The sequence below is a fragment of the Lepisosteus oculatus genome, chromosome 23 (assembly GCF_040954835.1).
Source record: "Lepisosteus oculatus isolate fLepOcu1 chromosome 23, fLepOcu1.hap2, whole genome shotgun sequence".
NCBI classification, from domain to species: Eukaryota; Metazoa; Chordata; class Actinopteri; order Semionotiformes; family Lepisosteidae; genus Lepisosteus; species Lepisosteus oculatus.
Window position 1 is genome coordinate 2950745 of NC_090718.1, and position 20266 is coordinate 2971010.

At 49.6% G+C, this 20266-nt stretch overlaps 10 protein-coding genes and 1 pseudogene across 10 annotated transcripts; all 11 read left to right on the plus strand.

Moving 5' to 3' along the window:
- Positions 1–18: 18 nt before the first annotated feature.
- On the plus strand, positions 19–418 carry LOC138224740 (histone H4). The gene has a single exon (XM_069182776.1). The coding sequence runs from the start codon at positions 39–41 to the stop codon at positions 348–350; it is 312 nt and encodes a 103-aa protein (XP_069038877.1). The 5' UTR covers positions 19–38; the 3' UTR covers positions 351–418.
- An 888-nt stretch (positions 419–1306) lies between these two features.
- LOC138224616 (histone H2B 1/2) lies at positions 1307–1759 on the plus strand. Its single transcript, XM_069182562.1, has one exon. It carries the CDS (start codon positions 1317–1319, stop codon positions 1689–1691), a length of 375 nt encoding a protein of 124 aa, XP_069038663.1. The 5' UTR covers positions 1307–1316; the 3' UTR covers positions 1692–1759.
- Positions 1760–4134: 2375 nt separating this feature from the next.
- Positions 4135–5078, plus strand: LOC138224694 (histone H1-like). The gene has a single exon (XM_069182688.1). The coding sequence runs from the start codon at positions 4189–4191 to the stop codon at positions 4828–4830; it is 642 nt and encodes a 213-aa protein (XP_069038789.1). The 5' UTR covers positions 4135–4188; the 3' UTR covers positions 4831–5078.
- Positions 5079–5894: 816 nt separating this feature from the next.
- Positions 5895–14805, plus strand: LOC138224697 (histone H2AX-like; annotated as a pseudogene).
- On the plus strand, positions 7024–7582 carry LOC138224696 (histone H3). The gene has a single exon (XM_069182690.1). The coding sequence runs from the start codon at positions 7107–7109 to the stop codon at positions 7515–7517; it is 411 nt and encodes a 136-aa protein (XP_069038791.1). The 5' UTR covers positions 7024–7106; the 3' UTR covers positions 7518–7582.
- LOC138224678 (histone H4) lies at positions 8604–9308 on the plus strand. Its single transcript, XM_069182675.1, has one exon. The coding sequence runs from the start codon at positions 8746–8748 to the stop codon at positions 9055–9057; it is 312 nt and encodes a 103-aa protein (XP_069038776.1). The 5' UTR covers positions 8604–8745; the 3' UTR covers positions 9058–9308.
- LOC138224618 (histone H2B 1/2) lies at positions 10086–10513 on the plus strand. The gene has a single exon (XM_069182564.1). It carries the CDS (start codon positions 10096–10098, stop codon positions 10468–10470), a length of 375 nt encoding a protein of 124 aa, XP_069038665.1. The 5' UTR covers positions 10086–10095; the 3' UTR covers positions 10471–10513.
- Positions 12511–13588, plus strand: LOC138224693 (histone H1-like). The gene has a single exon (XM_069182687.1). It carries the CDS (start codon positions 12634–12636, stop codon positions 13273–13275), a length of 642 nt encoding a protein of 213 aa, XP_069038788.1. The 5' UTR covers positions 12511–12633; the 3' UTR covers positions 13276–13588.
- A 672-nt stretch (positions 14806–15477) lies between the features above and the next one.
- On the plus strand, positions 15478–15959 carry LOC138224695 (histone H3). The gene has a single exon (XM_069182689.1). The coding sequence runs from the start codon at positions 15549–15551 to the stop codon at positions 15957–15959; it is 411 nt and encodes a 136-aa protein (XP_069038790.1). The 5' UTR covers positions 15478–15548.
- Positions 15960–17069: 1110 nt separating this feature from the next.
- On the plus strand, positions 17070–17729 carry LOC138224703 (histone H4). The gene has a single exon (XM_069182701.1). The coding sequence runs from the start codon at positions 17186–17188 to the stop codon at positions 17495–17497; it is 312 nt and encodes a 103-aa protein (XP_069038802.1). The 5' UTR covers positions 17070–17185; the 3' UTR covers positions 17498–17729.
- Positions 17730–18525: 796 nt separating this feature from the next.
- On the plus strand, positions 18526–18952 carry LOC138224620 (histone H2B 1/2). The gene has a single exon (XM_069182566.1). The coding sequence runs from the start codon at positions 18536–18538 to the stop codon at positions 18908–18910; it is 375 nt and encodes a 124-aa protein (XP_069038667.1). The 5' UTR covers positions 18526–18535; the 3' UTR covers positions 18911–18952.
- Positions 18953–20266: the final 1314 nt, after the last annotated feature.

Consider the following 20266-nt stretch of genomic DNA (forward strand, 5'->3'; position numbering starts at 1 on the left):
CAGCAGTGTGTGTCGTGTCACTAACTGAAAACTAGAAGATGTCTGGAAGAGGCAAAGGCGGGAAGGGACTCGGGAAAGGAGGCGCTAAGCGTCACCGCAAGGTTCTCCGCGACAACATCCAGGGAATCACCAAGCCCGCCATCCGCCGCCTGGCTCGCCGTGGGGGAGTGAAGCGGATCTCCGGGCTGATCTACGAGGAGACCCGCGGGGTGCTGAAGGTGTTCCTGGAGAACGTCATCCGCGACGCCGTCACCTACACCGAGCACGCCAAGAGGAAGACCGTCACCGCCATGGACGTGGTGTACGCGCTGAAGCGCCAGGGCCGCACCCTGTACGGCTTCGGCGGCTAAACAGGAGCGGAGCTTCCCTACCGGACTGGACCCCGACGTATCAACCCAAAGGCTCTTTTAAGAGCCACCCACCTTTTCAGAAAAGAGCTGAAATCTTTGTGCTTGTGTGTGGAATGAAGCTGTACTTTGAAGGTCTAGCTCGAAATGTAATCGCAATATAGGTTGACTATCCTACCTTAATGCGCGGTACAGAGCGAGCTGTTTGTGAGTCTGTAAACAAATAACTAATAAAATAGCGTTACGGGATGAAACACGTTTTTCTGCCCATAGTTTTCATCCCCCTCACTCGCATTCTTACATGCTTTGCGTTTCTTTCATTGAAGACATTTTCATCTTAAGAGCGCTTATTAGACGTGTTCAAAATGGTAGAAAATTGCAATACGGTCCTGGGAACCGACTGGGGTTCAGCTACTAAATTACATTCATTCATTCATCAAATTACATTCATTACATTCATTCTGTAGAAGGGCTCGTGTGAAGGTTTCGTGAGCTCAGGCTAATTTGAAAGCAGTGCCAAAGCTCAAAAGTGTTGCTATACAAAGCTGTTGGTTGTTCAAGAGTGATTTTGGGGTTGCCTACAATATCACCCAGAGTCCTTTTGACTCCAAGTTTGCACAAATCGCACATTTTACGCCGATGACATTTTTTTCTAGGGTAGGGGACATAAGCGTTATGAGAGCGGGATTTCAATAAATCTGCACGTTGTGCTAAACGGATCACACGGCCCTTTGTTCTTGTTTGCGCGGGCGGAGGGGAGAGAGAGGCGCCTGGAGTCAGAGCGAGCGGCTCAGGCGCTCAGCCGTTTGAATTTCATTGGCGCAGAGCGCAGCCAATAGGAGAGCAGCTCTCTCGCTGACCAATGAGCCGCCTTCTGAGCTGAGCGAGCTGAGTTGCACGCGGCCGCTATAAATAGGGGGCTGTAGAAGCCCTAAGCTCCCATGACTGTGTGCGCAGAGTGCAGTTAAGATGCCTGAACCAGCGAAATCCGCTCCCAAGAAGGGCTCCAAGAAAGCCGTGACCAAGACGGCCGGGAAGGGCGGCAAGAAGCGCAGAAAGACCAGGAAGGAGAGCTACGCCATCTACGTGTACAAGGTGCTGAAGCAGGTGCACCCGGACACCGGCATCTCGTCGAAGGCCATGGGCATCATGAACTCGTTCGTCAGCGACATCTTCGAGCGCATCGCCGGCGAGGCCTCCCGCCTGGCGCACTACAACAAGCGCTCCACCATCACCTCCCGGGAGATCCAGACCGCCGTGCGCCTGCTGCTGCCCGGAGAGCTGGCCAAGCACGCCGTGTCCGAGGGCACCAAGGCCGTCACCAAGTACACCAGCTCCAAGTAAACCCGGCCCGCCCGTCCCGGATCAGCGAACCCAAAGGCTCTTTTAAGAGCCACCCACAGAGTCCGTGAAAGAGCAATCATGATTTCTTCCTCAATGCTTCAATTCCCGGTTTTCGACGCTTTTATGGCCCCAAGTGTGCAATAACCTTTACACCTTTCTTGAATTTGACTTTTCTGTGGAGACGTATATGTGTAAATTGTACAGTGGTCCAGCTTATTATTCTGAAAACACATCCTTGTCACTGAGCGCTACGCGTAGCATTTTGTAAGTACAGACGGTTATTTAAGGACAAGTGGGGGCACGCTTTGTCTCTTTCTGGCAGTTTAGTCCTCATTTAAAGTATGTTATCAGTATACCTAATTCAGTGTGACTGTAGACATAAATGACTTTCTGTTTCACATTGAGGTTTCTGCCTTCGATGCTTCTAATTGGCGACTGTTAGGAATCGGTTACACAACATTTCTTACAGGGCATTTCAGTCTCAAAGCAATGGAACAAGATTTCCATGAGCTTTATTATTTTTTCACAAATGATCAAGGATAGAACATGCTTTATGAATCGGACCCATTCCCAGAGCAGAGCCTGTGGCTGTTCCCGAGTGTTTACTATATTGTTCCTGAAGCCAGGGTAAGAGCAAGGGTGTGCAAGTTGCTCCATTCTCCCGCAACTCTTTGGGAAAGGAAATGTTTCATTTGCTCGATCCAAATGCACCTCGAGTTAAGTCACACACACCTCCTCACTCTCTTTCTAAAGGAGTCCTTAGAACAACCTTCAGCTTTAATGATCAGATATTGCTTTTCATACACTCTAAAACATGTCATTACAATGTCCCTTGCTCTGATCAAGTGCCTGGCGGATTATTACGCTGTACCACGCCTTGGTTACAGCCTTGGTAGTTTAATTTACCGGGCGTTTTCATTGTCCGAATGACAACAAAAAGCCTGAGGACCATTTCAGGCTCCACTTCTCTGCCTGGGCTGTTTTTTTTCACGTCAGGACAATTTCATTCAAACGGGCTCGCCAGTGTGTGCTGATTTTCCATTTGGCCTCATTCAAAAATCTCAACAGGCTTATAAAATCTGAAATACATGCATTCCAGCAATTCCACTATATTCTAATAGGCGATTTGAACTTTTGTCAAGGAATCAAAGTGGTAGTTTTACGAAACTGGTCTAGTCCTTTGTTAGAAGCGTCGCTTCCTGGAGTGTGTTACTGACGCTGCCCAAAGAGCAAAATAAAAATCATATTTATTTTCATATCGCAGACGTGCTTTTTATCGTGATAGCTTACCACCAGTCTTGACAGTATTTCATGCACACGATTCCTATTTGTAGCGGTGTTTAAAAATCTTATAAGTTTGAAATACAAGACAAAGTGCCGGATGAGCACCGCCTTTCGAGTGCTCTGTTGTCGGATTTGGGGCATTTCTGTCGAAACTGCCGCACAGAGTCTGCTGAAGTTGAAGCACGTTTTGAACATCGGAGGGTTTTCTCTGTACCCGATGTCTTGTTGTACTTGGATTTTGGGGGTTCCTGGGGTGCAGATTTTCCCGTTTGCCTCTCGCATAACATACAGATGGAAGAGACGGCACAGCTCGTTTCTTCAGAGCAGCTGAAGACATAAACTCAGGATGTTTCTACAGTCTGGATAATTCAGTGTTGGTATAGGTCTTCTATTTAATTATTATTATTAAGAAATAATCGTTTTGAAATAAAGCTATGCTAGTGTTGCTTCTAAAACTGCGGCCTCGCAGGTCTTATCTGGATGTTGATATTGACGGTAGAGTCGCGGTCTTTACTAAAGCCCCATTGAAGAATCGCCTTTGAAATAACTGATTTGAAAATGTCTGAGATAAACAAAGCGACTACGACTACGCTTGTTCGGCATGTTATAAAAGCGTATCGGTGGAAAAACTCGAAATACTCCTAATTTCACGGGGATAAAACTGTCTTATTTGACAAAACTTGTCCGTCTCCTTCTTAGAAACAGCGAGTCCGGGAGTGTGTTAATGACACCGAACATAGAGCAAAATAAATCATCAGTTTTAAATAATTCAGAATTCATTCTTATTGGGTTACATGACCGTCAGTCTCGACTGTATTATTTACACCTTGTTTTTATTTTTACTGACGGTTTAAGTACATTTATTTTAGAAATAGACGATGAAGTGCCGGGTGAGCACCGCCTTTCGTGTGCGCTGTTCTTGGACTCTGGGCAATTCTGTCAGAATTATCGTACAGAAAAATCTGTAACTCAACTGCATATTAAAGACCAGGGGGTTTTCTCCGTATTTGGTGTATTTGATCATCGATTCTGTGTATTTGTGAGGATCACGGGGCAGTTTTGTGCGGGGAGAAAACACAAGTGCGAGCGGGCTGTGCGGAGCGGAGCTGCAGCAGCAGCAGCAGCGGTTGAGTCTCCACGGTTCTCATGCGGCCTTGAAGTTCCGCCTGCGCGCGGAGCCGCAGACAGTCCGACAGCAGACAGAGACGCAGCGATGGCAGAAGAAGTCGCTCCGGCCCCCGCCGCCGCGCCGGCCAAGGCGCCCAAGAAGAAGAGCGCCGCCAAGCCCAAGAAAGCGGGCCCCAGCGTGGGAGAGCTCATCCTGCAGGCCGTGTCCGCCTCCAAGGAGCGGAGCGGCGTGTCCCTGGCCGCCCTGAAGAAGTCCCTGGCGGCCGGCGGCTACGACGTGGAGAAGAACAACTCCCGCGTCAAGCTGGCCATCAAGAGCCTGGTGACCAAGGGCACCCTGGTGCAGACCAAGGGCACCGGCGCCTCGGGCTCCTTCAAGCTCAACAAGAAGCAGGCGGAGACCAAGCCCAAGCCCGTGAAGAGAGCCGCCGCCGCCGCCAAAGCCAAGAAGCCGGCGGCCAAGAAACCCGCAGGGGCTAAGAAGCCAGCGGCCGCCAAGAAGTCGCCCAAGAAGGCGGCGACCAAGAAGCCAGCGGCCGCCAAGAAGTCGCCCAAGAAAGCCGCGAAGCCCGCAGCGGCCAAGAAGGCGACCAAGAGCCCCAAGAAGGCCAAGAAGCCAGCGGTGCCTAAGAAGGCGAAGAGCCCGAAGAAAGCCAAGGCAGCGAAGCCCAAGGTGGCCAAACCCAAGACGGCCAAAGCTAAGAAAGCGGCTCCCAAGAAGAAGTGAGCGATCGACCCTCGAGTTACTTTCCTACAAACCCAAAGGCTCTTCTAAGAGCCACCAGCCCTTCCGAGAGAGAGCGCAGACTTTCCCTTTTCACCGCTTGAAAGCGCCGGTTCGCTCGATAGGGGGGGAGACATAATTATTTTACACAATGGGGGGGATTGAGTTGTAGTTTTTATTAATGATACTGAAATGCGATGCTGGGTAAAATGTACAAATGTAAATATTCTAAATCCTATTGTAGAGAGTGGGTGCGCAGAGGAGGTGTAGAATTAAAAGGCCTTTTTGTTAAATAAACGTCCTGATCTCCATTGAACAGCGTTGTGACTCCTTGCATCTCCTTTTCATTTAATGAATTTAGTTGAGGCGAAATGTTACATTGCACGGGGGTTTTCATTAGTGTGTGACTTGCAATTCGTGACTGCTAGTCTCGCAGCTATAGCGGACATGTGAAAAGGCGTAACGTGACAGATGTGTCACTCTAATAGCGACAATGGTGACTTTTCAATATCGAGCCCTCGCAGGCGGGTGATCCAGATTCTTATGGGAGTGGAGCTTAATTCCACTCAATGTAGCGTGGTTACTGAGAGTCAGACGGTGGTGAAATTCACTAAAATATACGTTTTTAAGCATGAAAATGACCGTTTAAGCAAAGTGTTTTGCACATTATCTGTTGCAGTTTTGCTAATCGCCTGTTCTGCACATGGCCTGTTGTGTCTCTGTCTTTTCTTATGCAACTGTATTGTTGTTTTTTTACCACTTACCGTCTGAGAGCTAGCTAAATCGCATTTCGCTATTCCATATACCTGTGTATGAGAATAATGCTAATACGGTTGAAACTGAAAAACACATATTTTCTCACTCGGCCTTGGCAGCAGAGCCGCGCTCTGTGTTCAGAGTCCGAGTTTCCCTCCTGCCTGTTGATTGGTGGAGACCGAGAGCGCTGCTTGGCAGCACTGATCTCTGATTGGGTTGAGAGCTTGTTCCCGTCCGTCCAATCACGTTCAGCCGCGACTCTTCAAAAGCGGGGCGGCAGACAAGTTGTGATCATTGTTAGCAGTTTTTCTTCAGACAAGCTTGACAGTGCAAGATGAGCGGCAGAGGAAAGACCGGCGGTAAGGCCAGAGCCAAGGCCAAGACTCGCTCTTCCAGGGCCGGACTGCAGTTCCCTGTGGGCCGTGTCCACCGGCTGCTGCGCAAGGGAAACTATGCCGAGCGGGTCGGCGCCGGAGCCCCGGTGTATCTGGCCGCGGTGCTGGAGTACCTGACCGCCGAGATCCTGGAGCTGGCTGGCAACGCCGCCCGGGACAACAAGAAGACCCGCATCATCCCCCGGCACCTGCAGCTGGCCGTCCGCAACGACGAGGAGCTGAACAAGCTGCTGGGCGGCGTGACCATCGCGCAGGGCGGCGTGCTGCCCAACATCCAGGCGGTGCTGCTGCCCAAGAAGACCGAGAAGCCGGCCAAGAGCAAGTAAACAGCCCGGCAGAGACCTCCGACTGACCCGAAAAACAAAGGCTCTTTTAAGAGCCACCCACAGCCTCTTCAAATGAGCGAGTTCTTGTTTTTATTAATATGAGTGCAATATTTATACACGGGTCGAAGTACGTGTGTTTTCCCCCCAGAGGTTTTAGCAGTGATGTCTGTGGCTCAGAATCACAGCCCCTGTGTGGACGAGCGATTTCTGTTGCGCTCGCAAGACAGTTCATACAATCATTTTCTTTGTTCAGTTCGTTCCAAGTAGATTTTCGCCTTTTAATTCTAAACGAGCAGAGTAAACCGGGTTCCTTGTAGTACTTGTCATGGGGTTTAGAAGATTGTTCTCTTCATTCACATAATTCTATCACATTTTTATTATTGCATAACGAGCTGTAAAGTTCAACAGAAATCGGGGTCCCTCAGCACAACACTCCTCCCCCGAGTCACAGGATGACCTTTTCCATTGCAATATATATGTGATTTAACTTCGTTCTAGTCAATTATACGATTTCATGATTTGATGGAAGTATATTCTTGTCCTGGATTATTATAGTTAAAAGAAATCAAGGTCCTTGACAGGTTATTGATTTCTAGGTATAAAAACGCCTTTATACTTTGATTTGACAAAACAAAGAAGATCAGAGAGGGTGTATGAACTGCGCGCTCCTTCTCAAAGTATCCAATCAGCGAGAGGCTCCCGGGGCCCTTCAGCCAATCAGGACGGGGCTGCCTGCGCATATAAACCCGAGTGCGGGCTGCTGCTCTCAGTACAGTGCTGATTGTGAAGAGCAGCGAGGAAGATGGCGAGAACCAAGCAGACCGCTCGCAAGTCCACCGGCGGCAAGGCGCCCAGGAAGCAGCTGGCCACCAAGGCTGCCCGCAAGAGCGCCCCCGCCACCGGCGGCGTGAAGAAGCCCCACCGCTACAGGCCCGGCACCGTGGCTCTGCGGGAGATCCGCCGCTACCAGAAGTCCACCGAGCTGCTGATCCGCAAGCTGCCCTTCCAGCGCCTGGTGAGAGAGATCGCCCAGGACTTCAAGACCGACCTGCGTTTCCAGAGCTCCGCCGTCATGGCTCTGCAGGAGGCCAGCGAGGCTTACCTGGTGGGGCTCTTCGAGGACACCAACCTGTGCGCCATCCACGCCAAGAGGGTGACCATCATGCCCAAAGACATCCAGCTGGCCCGCCGCATCCGCGGGGAGCGCGCTTAGACACGGACCGCCTGCTGCAGCATCTTTTCCCTTGAACACAAAGGCTCTTTTAAGAGCCACCACAACACTCGAGAGGGTTACATTATTCCATTATAGTCTGTACGAGGCACAATTCTCGTTTGGTTAGCTGAGAAGTGAAAGCCCTACCGAGAAGCGGTTTTCTACCCCCTCGTGTAAAAGCCCCCCTACACGACTACACTGCTGCAGTAAACCAGCGACACACGTCTCCCCTTTTGCTCTAAATTCGTTTTTCAGCATTCATATCCACATTTGAAAGTGTTCAAATGCATGAGACTATTTAAATGACACAAGAGCGATTGGCATTAAAAGCCCTTCCGCTACTCTTAATGTTCTTTTCCGGTGTTTGGCGGGGAGCGCGCTTAGACACGGACCGCCTGCTGCAGGATCTTTCCCCTTGAACACAAAGGCTCTTTTAAGAATCACCACAAAAATATAAAAAAGATCAAATATTTCACTGCTGATGTCCTGTACTGTATTGTACCGTGTTACAGTTGAACACGTATAAAATTGACCCCCCTAATTTCTTAGATTCTTCGGTTTCCGGCATTCAGGCACCTCGGTTTAGTAGGTGATTAAACATGAATGACGGATTTATTTCTACAGTGATCAAAGTCTGAGTACAGTTCATAATCCATACACCGTAGTATGTTGTATTTTCTGTTCCGTATGGGGCGTTTTGGTTCAGAAAAGAGCACCTCACATGTGCAATGGATTCTGAATTCGATATCGTTCTTCCTAGATACGTGGGTTCGGTATTGACACATTTCTTAATGCTGTCGGTGTGGTATGGGTTTAGGTTTCCTTTGCTCTAAAGTTTTACCCTGTAAGAAAAACTGCAAGTCAAAAACGTGCTGCAGCACCGACTATCCTGTATTGCTAGCGCTCGATAAGACTGGGCTTTTCTCGAGTCCAGGTTCAAGCATTCAAACCACGTGGGGAGAATTTGCACAATCCTACAATGCCGTTGGTTAGGGAAGTAATCATGCCAATTTCGAAGTGTAGCCTGTTTAAAGTTGCTGTGGTGGAGAGCTCTCCGGCAGGGAAGAGGTTCCTGTGCAGTCTGGGCTGCTGCTGCGGTCGGAGAGGAGGCGGGCTCGTGTGTCAGCGCGCCTCCTGTCTCAAGCAGGTCCGCTCTCAGGCTTGAAAAGAGAAGCGCCGCGGCTGCAGCCCAGCAGTGTGTGTCGTGTCACTAACTGATAACTAGAAGATGTCTGGAAGAGGCAAAGGCGGAAAGGGACTCGGGAAAGGAGGCGCTAAGCGTCACCGCAAGGTTCTCCGCGACAACATCCAGGGAATCACCAAGCCCGCCATCCGCCGCCTGGCTCGCCGTGGGGGAGTGAAGCGGATCTCCGGGCTGATCTACGAGGAGACCCGCGGGGTGCTGAAGGTGTTCCTGGAGAACGTCATCCGCGACGCCGTCACCTACACCGAGCACGCCAAGAGGAAGACCGTCACCGCCATGGACGTGGTGTACGCGCTGAAGCGCCAGGGCCGCACCCTGTACGGCTTCGGCGGCTAAACAGGAGCGGAGCTTCACTGCCGGACCGGACCCCGACGTATCAACCCAAAGGCTCTTTTAAGAGCCACCCACCTTTTCAGAAAAGAGCTGAAATCTTTGTGCTTGTGTGTGGAATGAAGCTGTACTTTGAAGGTCCAGCTCGAAATGTAATCGCAGAATAGGTTGACTATCCTACCTTAATGCGCGGTACAGAGCGAGCTGTTTGTGAGTCTGTAAACAAATAACTAATAAAATAACGTTACGGGATGAAACACGTTTTTCTGCCCGTAGTTTTCATCCCCCTCACTCGCATTCCTACATGCTTTGCGTTTCTTTCTTTGAAGACATTTTCATCTGAAGAGCGCTTATTAGACGTGTTCAAAATGGTAGAAAATTGCAATACGGTCCTGGGAACCGACTGGGGTTCAGCTACTAAACGGTTTGTTTTTCACGCACGTTTAATGGGTTTTAAGAAAGGAAGCGGTGCTGCTCAGCTCTGTGCGGGAGAAATTCCACTTCATTCGCCAAGAGCCCTTCTCATTACATTCATTCTGTAGAAGGGGTTAGTGTGAAGGTTTCGTGAGCTCAGACTAATTTGAAAGCAGTGTCAAAGCTCAAAAGTGTTGCTATACAAAGCTGTTGGTTGTTCAAGAGTGATTTTGGGGTTGCCTACAATATCACCCAGAGTCCTTTTGACTCCAAGTTTGCACAAATCGCACATTTTACGCCGATCACATTTTTTCTAGGATAGGGGACATAAGCGTTATGAGAGCGGGATTTCAATAAATCTGCACGTTGTGCTAAACGGATCACACGGCCCTTTGTTCCTGGGTGCTCGGGCGGAGGGGAGAGAGAGGCGCCTGGAGTCAGAGCGAGCGGCTCAGGCGCTCAGCCGTTTGAATTTCATTGGCGCAGAGCGCAGCCAATAGGAGAGCAGCTCTCTCGCTGACCAATGAGCCGCCTTCTGAGCTGAGCGAGCTGAGTTGCACGCGGCCGCTATAAATAGGGGGCTGTAGAAGCCCTAAGCTCCCATGACTGTGTGCGCAGAGTGCAGTTAAGATGCCTGAACCAGCGAAATCCGCTCCCAAGAAGGGCTCCAAGAAAGCCGTGACCAAGACGGCCGGGAAGGGCGGCAAGAAGCGCAGAAAGACCAGGAAGGAGAGCTACGCCATCTACGTGTACAAGGTGCTGAAGCAGGTGCACCCGGACACCGGCATCTCGTCGAAGGCCATGGGCATCATGAACTCGTTCGTCAGCGACATCTTCGAGCGCATCGCCGGCGAGGCCTCCCGCCTGGCGCACTACAACAAGCGCTCCACCATCACCTCCCGGGAGATCCAGACCGCCGTGCGCCTGCTGCTGCCCGGAGAGCTGGCCAAGCACGCCGTGTCCGAGGGCACCAAGGCCGTCACCAAGTACACCAGCTCCAAGTAAACCCGGCCCGCCCGTCCCGGATCTACAAACCCAAAGGCTCTTTTAAGAGCCACCCACAGAGTCCGTGAAAGAGCAATCATGATTTCTTCCTCAATGCTTCAACTCCCGGTTTTCGACGCTTTTATGGCCCCAAGTGTGCAATAACCTTTACACCTTTCTTGAATTTGACTTTTCTGTGGAGACGTATATGTGTAAGTTGTACAGTGGTCCAGCTTATTATTCTGAAAACACATCCTTGTCACTGAGCGCTACGCGTAGCATTTTGTAAGTACAGACGGTTATTTAAGGACAAGTGGGGGGCACGCTTTGTCTCCTTCTGGCAGTTTAGTCCTCATTTAAAGTATGTTATCAGTATACCTAATTCAGTGTGACTGTAGACATAAATGACTTTCTGTTTCACATTGAGGTTTCTGCCTTCGATGCTTCTAATTGGCGACAGTTAGGAATCGGTTACACAACATTTCTTACAAGGCATTTCAGTCTCAAAGCAATAGAACTAGATTTACGTGAGCTTTATTATTTTTTCACAAATGATCAAGGATAGAACATGTTTTTATGAATCAGACCCAGAACAGAGCCTGTGGGTGTGCAAGTTGCTCCATTCTCCCGCAACATGGGAAAGGAAATGTTTCATTTGCTCGATCCAAATGCACCTCGAGTTAAGTCACACACACCTCCTCACTCTCTTTCTAAAGGAGTCCTTAGAACAACCTTCAGCTTTAATGATCAGATATTGCTTTTCATACACTCTAAAACATGTCATTACAATGTCCCTTGCTCTGATCAAGTGCCTGGCGGATTATTACGCTGTACCACGCCTTGGTTACAGCCTTGGTAGTTTAATTTACCGGGCGTTTTCATCGTCCGAATGACAACAAAAAGGCTGAGGACCATTTCAGGCTCCACTTCTCTGCCTGGGCTGTTTTTTTTTCACGTCAGGACAATTTCATTCAAACGGGTTCGCCAGTGTGTGCTGATTTTCCATTTGGCCTCATTCAAAAATCTCAACAGGCTTATAAAATCTGAAATACATGCATTCCAGCAATTCCACTATGTTCTAACAGGCGATTTGAACTTTTGTCAAGGAATCAAAGTGGTAGTTTTACGAAACTGGTCTAGTCCTTTGTTAGAAGCGTCGCTTCCTGGAGTGTGTTACTGACGCTGCTCAAAGAGCAAAATAAAAATCATATTTATTTTCATATCGCAGACGTGCTTTTTATCGTGATAGCTTACCACCAGTCTTGACAGTATTTCATGCACACGATTCCTATTTGTGTCTTCAGCTGAAGACATAAACTCAGGATGTTTCTACAGTCTGGATAATTCAGTGTTGGTATAGGTCTTCTATTTAATTATTATCAAGAAATAATCCTTTTGAAATAAAGCTATGCTAGTGTTGCTTCTAAAACTGCTGCCTCGCAGGTCTTATCTGGATGTTGGTATTGACGGTAGAGTCGCGGTCTTTACTAAAGCCCCATTGAAGAATCGCCTTTGAAATAACTGATTTGAAAATGTCTGAGATAAACAAAGCGACTACGACTACGCTTGTTCGGCATGTTATTAAAGCGTATCGGTGGAAAAACTCGAAATACTCCTAATTTCACGGGGATAAAACTGTCTTATTTAACAAAACTTGTCCGTCTCCTTCTTAGAAACAGCGAGTCCGGGAGTGTGTTAATGACACCGAACATAGAGCAAAATAAATCATCAGTTTAAAATAATTCAGAATTCATTCTTATTGGGTTACATGACCGTCAGTCTCGACTGTATTATTTACACCTTGTTTTTATTTTTACTGACGGTTTAAGTACATTTATTTTAGAAATAGACGATGAAGTGCCGGGTGAGCACCGCCTTTCGTGTGCGCTGTTCTTGGACTCTGGGCAATTCTGTCAGAATTATCGTACAGAAAAATCTGTAACTCAACTGCATATTAAAGAGCAGGGGGTTTTCTCCGTATTTCGTGTATTTGATCATCGATTCTGTGTATTTGTGAGGATTACGGGGCCGTTTTGTGCGGGGAGAAAACACAAGTGCGAGCGGGCTGTGCGGAGCGGAGCTGCAGCAGCAGCAGCGGTTGAGTCTCCACGGTTCTCATGCGGCCTTGAAGTTCCGCCTGCGCGCGGAGCCGCAGACAGTCCGACAGCAGACAGAGACGCAGCGATGGCAGAAGAAGTCGCTCCGGCCCCCGCCGCCGCGCCGGCCAAGGCGCCCAAGAAGAAGAGCGCCGCCAAGCCCAAGAAAGCGGGCCCCAGCGTGGGAGAGCTCATCCTGCAGGCCGTGTCCGCCTCCAAGGAGCGGAGCGGCGTGTCCCTGGCCGCCCTGAAGAAGTCCCTGGCGGCCGGCGGCTACGACGTGGAGAAGAACAACTCCCGCGTCAAGCTGGCCATCAAGAGCCTGGTGACCAAGGGCACCCTGGTGCAGACCAAGGGCACCGGCGCCTCGGGCTCCTTCAAGCTCAACAAGAAGCAGGCGGAGACCAAGCCCAAGCCCGTGAAGAAAGCCGCCGCCGCCGCCAAAGCCAAGAAGCCGGCGGCCAAGAAACCCGCAGCGGCTAAGAAGCCAGCGGCCGCCAAGAAGTCGCCCAAGAAGGCGGCGACCAAGAAGCCAGCGGCCGCCAAGAAGTCGCCCAAGAAAGCCGCGAAGCCCGCAGCGGCCAAGAAGGCGACCAAGAGCCCCAAGAAGGCCAAGAAGCCAGCGGCGCCTAAGAAGGCGAAGAGCCCGAAGAAAGCAAAGGCAGCGAAGCCCAAGGTGGCCAAACCCAAGACGGCCAAAGCTAAGAAAGCGGCTCCCAAGAAGAAGTGAGCGATCGACCCTCGAGTTACTTTCCTACAAACCCAAAGGCTCTTCTAAGAGCCACCAGCCCTTCCGAGAGAGAGCGCAGACTTTCCCTTTTCACCGCTTGAAAGCGCCGGTTCGCTCAATAGGGGGGGAGACATAATTATTTTACACAATGGGGGGGATTGAGTTGTAGTTTTTATTAATGATACTGAAATGCGATGCTGGGTAAAATGTACAAATGTAAATATTCTAAATACTATTGTAGAGAGTGGGTGCGCAGAGGAGGTGTAGAATTAAAAGGCCTTTTTGTTAAATAAACGTCCTGATCTCCATTGAACAGCGTTGTGACTCCTTGCATCTCCTTTTCATTTAATGAATTTAGTTGAGGCGAAATGTTACATTGCACGGGGGTTTTCATTAGTGTGTGACTTGCAATTCGTGACTGCTAGTCTTGCAGCTATAGCGGACATGTGAAAAGGCGTAACGTGACAGATGTGTCACTCTAATAGCGACAATGGTGACTTTTCAATATCGAGCCCTCGCAGGCGGGTGATCCAGATTCTTATGGGAGTGGAGCTTAATTCCACTCAATGTAGCGTGGTTACTGAGAGTCAGACGGTGGTGAAATTCACTAAAATATACGTTTTTAAGCATGAAAATGACCGTTTAAGCAAAGTGTTTTGCACATTATCTGTTGCAGTTTTGCTAATCGCCTGTTCTGCACATGGCCTGTTGTGTCTCTGTCTTTTCTTATGCAACTGTATTGTTGTTTTTTTACCACTTACCGTCTGAGAGCTAGCTAAATCGCATTTCGCTATTCCATATACCTGTGTATGAGAATAATGCTAATACGGTTGAAACTGAAAAACACATATTTTCTCACTCGGCCTCGGCAGCAGAGCCGCGCTCTGTGTTCAGAGTCCGAATTTCCCTCCTGCCTGTTGATTGGTGGAGACCGAGAGCGCCGCTTGGCAGCACTGATCTCTGATTGGGTGGAGAGCTTGTTCCCGTCCATCCAATCACGTTCAGCCGCGACTCTTCAAAAGCGGGGCGGCAGACAAGTTGTGATCATTGTTAGCAGTTTTCTTCAGACGAGCTTGACAGTGCAAGATGAGCGGCAGAGGAAAGACCGGCGGTAAGGCCAGAGCCAAGGCCAAGACTCGCTCTTCCAGGGCCGGACTGCAGTTCCCTGTGGGCCGTGTCCACCGGCTGCTGCGCAAGGGAAACTATGCCGAGCGGGTCGGCGCCGGAGCCCCGGTGTATCTGGCCGCGGTGCTGGAGTACCTGACCGCCGAGATCCTGGAGCTGGCTGGCAACGCCGCCCGGGACAACAAGAAGACCCGCATCATCCCCCGGCACCTGCAGCTGGCCGTCCGCAACGACGAGGAGCTGAACAAGCTGCTGGGCGGCGTGACCATCGCGCAGGGCGGCGTGCTGCCCAACATCCAGGCGGTGCTGCTGCCCAAGAAGACCGAGAAGCCGGCCAAGAGCAAGTAAACAGCCCGGCAGAGACCTCCGACTGACCCGAAAAACAAAGGCTCTTTTAAGAGCCACCCACAGCCTCTTCAAATGAGCGAGTTCTTGTTTTTATTCATATGAGTGCAATATTTATAAATGGGTCGAAGCACGTGTGTTTTCCCCCTGAGGTTTTAGCAGTGATGTCTGTGGCTCAGAATCACAGTCCCTGTGTGGACGAGCGATTTCTGTTGCGCTCGCAAGACAGTTCATACAATCATTTTCTTTGTTCAGTTCGTTCAAGTAGATTTTCGCCTTTTAATTCTAAACGAGCAGAGTAAACCGGGTTCCTTGTAGTACTTGTCATGGGGTTTAGAAGATTGTTCTCTTCATTCACATAATTCTATCACATTTTTATTATTGCATAACGAGCTGTAAAGTTCAACAGAAATCGGGGTCCCTCAGCACAACACTCCTCCCCCGAGTCACAGGATGACCTTTTCCATTGCAATATATATGTGATTTAACTTCGTTCTAGTCAATTATACGATTTCATGATTTGATGGAAGTATATTCTTGTCCTGGATTATTATAGTAAAAAGAAATCAAGGTCCTTGACAGGTTATTGATTTCTAGGTATAAAAACGCCTTTATACTTTGATTTGACAAAACAAAGAAGATCGGAGAGGGTGTATGAACTGCGCGCTCCTTCTCAAAGTATCCAATCAGCGAGAGGCTCCCGGGGCCCTTCAGCCAATCAGGACGGGGCTGCCTGCGCATATAAACCCGAGTGCGGGCTGCTGCTCTCAGTACAGTGCTGATTGTGAAGAGCAGCGAGGAAGATGGCGAGAACCAAGCAGACCGCTCGCAAGTCCACCGGCGGCAAGGCGCCCAGGAAGCAGCTGGCCACCAAGGCTGCCCGCAAGAGCGCCCCCGCCACCGGCGGCGTGAAGAAGCCCCACCGCTACAGGCCCGGCACCGTGGCTCTGCGGGAGATCCGCCGCTACCAGAAGTCCACCGAGCTGCTGATCCGCAAGCTGCCCTTCCAGCGCCTGGTGAGAGAGATCGCCCAGGACTTCAAGACCGACCTGCGCTTCCAGAGCTCCGCCGTCATGGCTCTGCAGGAGGCCAGCGAGGCTTACCTGGTGGGGCTCTTCGAGGACACCAACCTGTGCGCCATCCACGCCAAGAGGGTGACCATCATGCCCAAAGACATCCAGCTGGCCCGCCGCATCCGCGGGGAGCGCGCTTAGACACAGACCGCCTGCTGCAGCATCTTTTCCCTTGAACACAAAGGCTCTTTTAAGAGCCACCACAACACTCGAGAGGGTTACATTATTCCATTATAGTCTGTGCGAGGCACAATTCTCGTTTGGTTAGCTGAGAAGTGAAAGCCCTACCGAGAAGCGGTTTTCTACCAACTCGTGTAAAAGCCCCCCTACACGACTACACTGCTGCAGTAAACCAGCGACACACGTCTCCCCTTTTGCTCTAAATTCGTTTTTCAGCATTCATATCCACATTTGAAAGTGTTCAAATGCATGAGACTATTTTAATGACACAAGAGCGATTGGCATTAAAAGCCCTTCCGCTACTCTTTATTTTCTTTTCCGGTGTTTGGCGGGGAGCGCGCTTAGACACGGACCGCCTGCTGCAGGATCTTTCCCCTTGAACACAAAGGCTCTTTTAAGAATCACCACAAAAATATAAAAAAGATCAAATATTTCACTGCTGATGTCCTGTACTGTATTGCAATGTGTTACAGTTGAACAGGTATAAAATTGACCCCCCTAATTTCTTAGATTCTTCGGTTTCCGGCATTCAGACACCTCGGTTTAGTAGGTGATTAAACATGAATGACGGATTTATTCCTAGAGTGATTAAAGTCTGAGTACAGTTCATAATCCATACACCGTAGTATGTTGTATTTTCTGTTCCGTATGGGGCGTTTTGGTTCAGAAAAGAGCACCTCACATGTGCAATGGATTCTGAATTCGATATCGTTCTTCCTAGATACGTGGGTTCGGTATTGACATTTCTTAATGCTGTCGGTATGGTATGGGTTTAGGTTTCCTTTGCTCTAAAGTTTTACCCTGTAAGAAAAACTGCAAGTCACAAACGTGCTGCAGCACCGACTATCCTGTATTGCTAGCGCTCGATAAGACTGGGCTTTTCTCGAGTCCAGGTTCAAGCATTCAAACCACGTGGGGAGAATTTGCACAATCCTACAATGCCGTTGGTTAGGGAAGTAATCATGCCAATTTCGAAGTGTAGCCTGTTTAAAGTTGCTGTGGTGGAGAGCTCTCCGGCAGGGAAGAGGTTCCTCTGCAGTCTGGGCTGCTGCTGCGGTCGGAGAGGAGGCGGGCTCGTGTGTCAGCGCGCCTCCTGTCTCAAGCAGGTCCGCTCTCAGGCTTGAAAAGAGAAGCGCCGCGGCTGCAGCCCAGCAGTGTGTGTCGTGTCACTAACTGATAACTTGAAGATGTCTGGAAGAGGCAAAGGCGGAAAGGGACTCGGGAAAGGAGGCGCTAAGCGTCACCGCAAGGTTCTCCGCGACAACATCCAGGGAATCACCAAGCCCGCCATCCGCCGCCTGGCTCGCCGTGGGGGAGTGAAGCGGATCTCCGGGCTGATCTACGAGGAGACCCGCGGGGTGCTGAAGGTGTTCCTGGAGAACGTCATCCGCGACGCCGTCACCTACACCGAGCACGCCAAGAGGAAGACCGTCACCGCCATGGACGTGGTGTACGCGCTGAAGCGCCAGGGCCGCACCCTGTACGGCTTCGGCGGCTAAACAGGAGCGGAGCTTCACTACCGGACTGGACCCCGACGTATCAACCCAAAGGCTCTTTTAAGAGCCACCCACCTTTTCAGAAAAGAGCTGAAATCTTTGTGCTTGTGTGTGGAATGAAGCTGTACTTTGAAGGTCCAGCTCGAAATGTAATCGCAGAATAGGTTGACTATCCTACCTTAATGCGCGGTACAGAGCGAGCTGTTTGTGAATCTGTAAACAAATAACGAATAAAATAGCGTTACGGGATGAAACACGTTTTTCTGCCCATAGTTTTCATCCCCCTCACTCGTATTCCTACATGCTTTGCGTTTCTTTCATTGAAGACATTTTCATCTGAAGAGCGCTTATTAGACGTGTTCAAAATGGTAGAAAATTGCAATACGGTCCTGGGAACCGACTGGGGTTCAGCTACTAAACGGTTTGTTTTTCACGCACGTTTTATGGCTTTTAAGAAAGGAAGCGGTGCTGCTCAGCTCTGTGCGGGAGAAATTCCACTTCATTCGCCAAGAGCCCTTCTCATTACATTCATTCTGTAGAAGGGCTCGTGTGAAGGTTTCGTGAGCTCAGACTAATTTGAAAGCAGTGCCAAAGCTCAAAAGTGTTGCTATACAAAGCTGTTGGTTGTTCAAGAGTGATTTTGGGGTTGCCTACAATATCACCCAGAGTCCTTTTGACTCCAAGTTTGCACAAATCGCACATTTTACGCCGATGACATTTTTTTCTAGGGTAGGGGACATAAGCGTTATGAGAGCGGGATTTCAATAAATCTGCACGTTGTGTTAAACGGATCACACGGCCCTTTGTTCCTGAGTGCTCGGGCGGAGGGGAGAGAGAGGCGCCTGGAGTCAGAGCGAGCGGCTCAGGCGCTCAGCCGTTTGAATGTAATTGGCGCAGAGCGCAGCCAATAGGAGAGCAGCTCTCTCGCTGACCAATGAGCCGCCTTCTGAGCTGAGCGAGCTGAGTTGCACGCGGCCGCTATAAATAGGGGGCTGTAGAAGCCCTAAGCTCCCATGACTGTGTGCGCAGAGTGCAGTTAAGATGCCTGAACCAGCGAAATCCGCTCCCAAGAAGGGCTCCAAGAAAGCCGTGACCAAGACGGCCGGGAAGGGCGGCAAGAAGCGCAGAAAGACCAGGAAGGAGAGCTACGCCATCTACGTGTACAAGGTGCTGAAGCAGGTGCACCCGGACACCGGCATCTCGTCGAAGGCCATGGGCATCATGAACTCGTTCGTCAGCGACATCTTCGAGCGCATCGCCGGCGAGGCCTCCCGCCTGGCGCACTACAACAAGCGCTCCACCATCACCTCCCGGGAGATCCAGACCGCCGTGCGCCTGCTGCTGCCCGGAGAGCTGGCCAAGCACGCCGTGTCCGAGGGCACCAAGGCCGTCACCAAGTACACCAGCTCCAAGTAAACCCGGCCCGCCCGTCCCGGATCTACAAACCCAAAGGCTCTTTTAAGAGCCACCCACAGAGTCCGTGAAAGAGCAATCATGATTTCTTCCTCAATGCTTCAACTCCCGGTTTTCGACGCTTTTATGGCCCCAAGTGTGCAATAACCTTTACACCTTTCTTGAATTTGACTTTTCTGTGTGGACGTATATGTGTAAGTTGTACAGCGGTCCAGCTTATTATTCTTAAAACACATCCTTGTCACTGAGCGCTACGCGTAGCATTTTGTAAGTACAAACGGTTATTTAAGGACAAGTGGGGGACACGCTTTGTCTCTTTCTGGCAGTTTAGTCCTCATTTAAAGTATGTTATCAGTATACCTAATTCAGTGTGACTGTAGACATAAATGACTTTCTGTTTCACATTGAGGTTTCTGCCTTCGATGCTTCTAATTGGCGACTGTTAGGAATCGGTTACACAACATTTCTTACAAGGCATTGTAAGTCTCAAAGCAATGAAAGGAGATTTCCATGAGCTTTATTATTTTTTTCACCAGTGATCAAGGATAGAACATGTTTTTATGAATCAGACCCAGAACAGAGCCTGTGGGTGTGCAAGTTGCTCCATTCTCCCGCAACTCTTTGGGAAAGGAAATGTTTCATTTGCTCGATCCAAATGCACCTCGAGTTAAGTCACACACACCTCCTCACTCTCTTTCTAAAGGAGTCCTTAGAACAACCTTCAGCTTTAATGATCAGATATTGCTTTTCATACACTCTAAAACATGTCATTACAATGTCCCTTGCTCTGATCAAGTGCCTGGCGGATTATTACGCTGTACCACGCCTTGGTTACAGCCTTGGTAGTTTAATTTACCGGGCGTTTTCATTGTCCGAATGACAACAAAAAGCCTGAGGACCATTTCAGGCTCCACTTCTCTGCCTGGGCTGTTTTTTTTCACGTCAGGACAATTTCATTCAAACGGGCTCGCCAGTGTGTGCTGATTTTCCATTTGGCCTCATTCAAAAATCTCAACAGGCTTATAAAATCTGAAATACATGCATTCCAGCAATTCCACTATATTCTAATAGGCGATTTGAACTTTTGTCAAGGAATCAAAGTGGTAGTTTTACGAAACTGGTCTAGTCCTTTGTTAGAAGCGTCGCTTCCTGGAGTGTGTTACTGACGCTGCCCAAAGAGCAAAATAAAAATCATATTTATTTTCATATCGCAGACGTGCTTTTTATCGTGATAGCTTACCACCAGTCTTGACAGTATTTCATGCACACGATTCCTATTTGTAGCGGTGTTTAAAAATCTTATAAGTTTGAAATACAAGACAAAGTGCCGGATGAGCACCGCCTTTCGAGTGCTCTGTT

What these genes read in the sequence shown, in the direction of transcription:
- LOC138224616 (XM_069182562.1), top strand. Translation starts at nt 1,317, where the DNA reads ATGCCTGAACCAGCGAAATCCGCTCCCAAGAAGGGCTCCAAGAAAGCC.
- LOC138224618 (XM_069182564.1), top strand. Translation starts at nt 10,096, where the DNA reads ATGCCTGAACCAGCGAAATCCGCTCCCAAGAAGGGCTCCAAGAAAGCC.
- LOC138224695 (XM_069182689.1), top strand. Translation starts at nt 15,549, where the DNA reads ATGGCGAGAACCAAGCAGACCGCTCGCAAGTCCACCGGCGGCAAGGCG.
- LOC138224696 (XM_069182690.1), top strand. Translation starts at nt 7,107, where the DNA reads ATGGCGAGAACCAAGCAGACCGCTCGCAAGTCCACCGGCGGCAAGGCG.
- LOC138224693 (XM_069182687.1), top strand. Translation starts at nt 12,634, where the DNA reads ATGGCAGAAGAAGTCGCTCCGGCCCCCGCCGCCGCGCCGGCCAAGGCG.
- LOC138224703 (XM_069182701.1), top strand. Translation starts at nt 17,186, where the DNA reads ATGTCTGGAAGAGGCAAAGGCGGAAAGGGACTCGGGAAAGGAGGCGCT.
- LOC138224678 (XM_069182675.1), top strand. Translation starts at nt 8,746, where the DNA reads ATGTCTGGAAGAGGCAAAGGCGGAAAGGGACTCGGGAAAGGAGGCGCT.
- LOC138224740 (XM_069182776.1), top strand. Translation starts at nt 39, where the DNA reads ATGTCTGGAAGAGGCAAAGGCGGGAAGGGACTCGGGAAAGGAGGCGCT.
- LOC138224620 (XM_069182566.1), top strand. Translation starts at nt 18,536, where the DNA reads ATGCCTGAACCAGCGAAATCCGCTCCCAAGAAGGGCTCCAAGAAAGCC.
- LOC138224694 (XM_069182688.1), top strand. Translation starts at nt 4,189, where the DNA reads ATGGCAGAAGAAGTCGCTCCGGCCCCCGCCGCCGCGCCGGCCAAGGCG.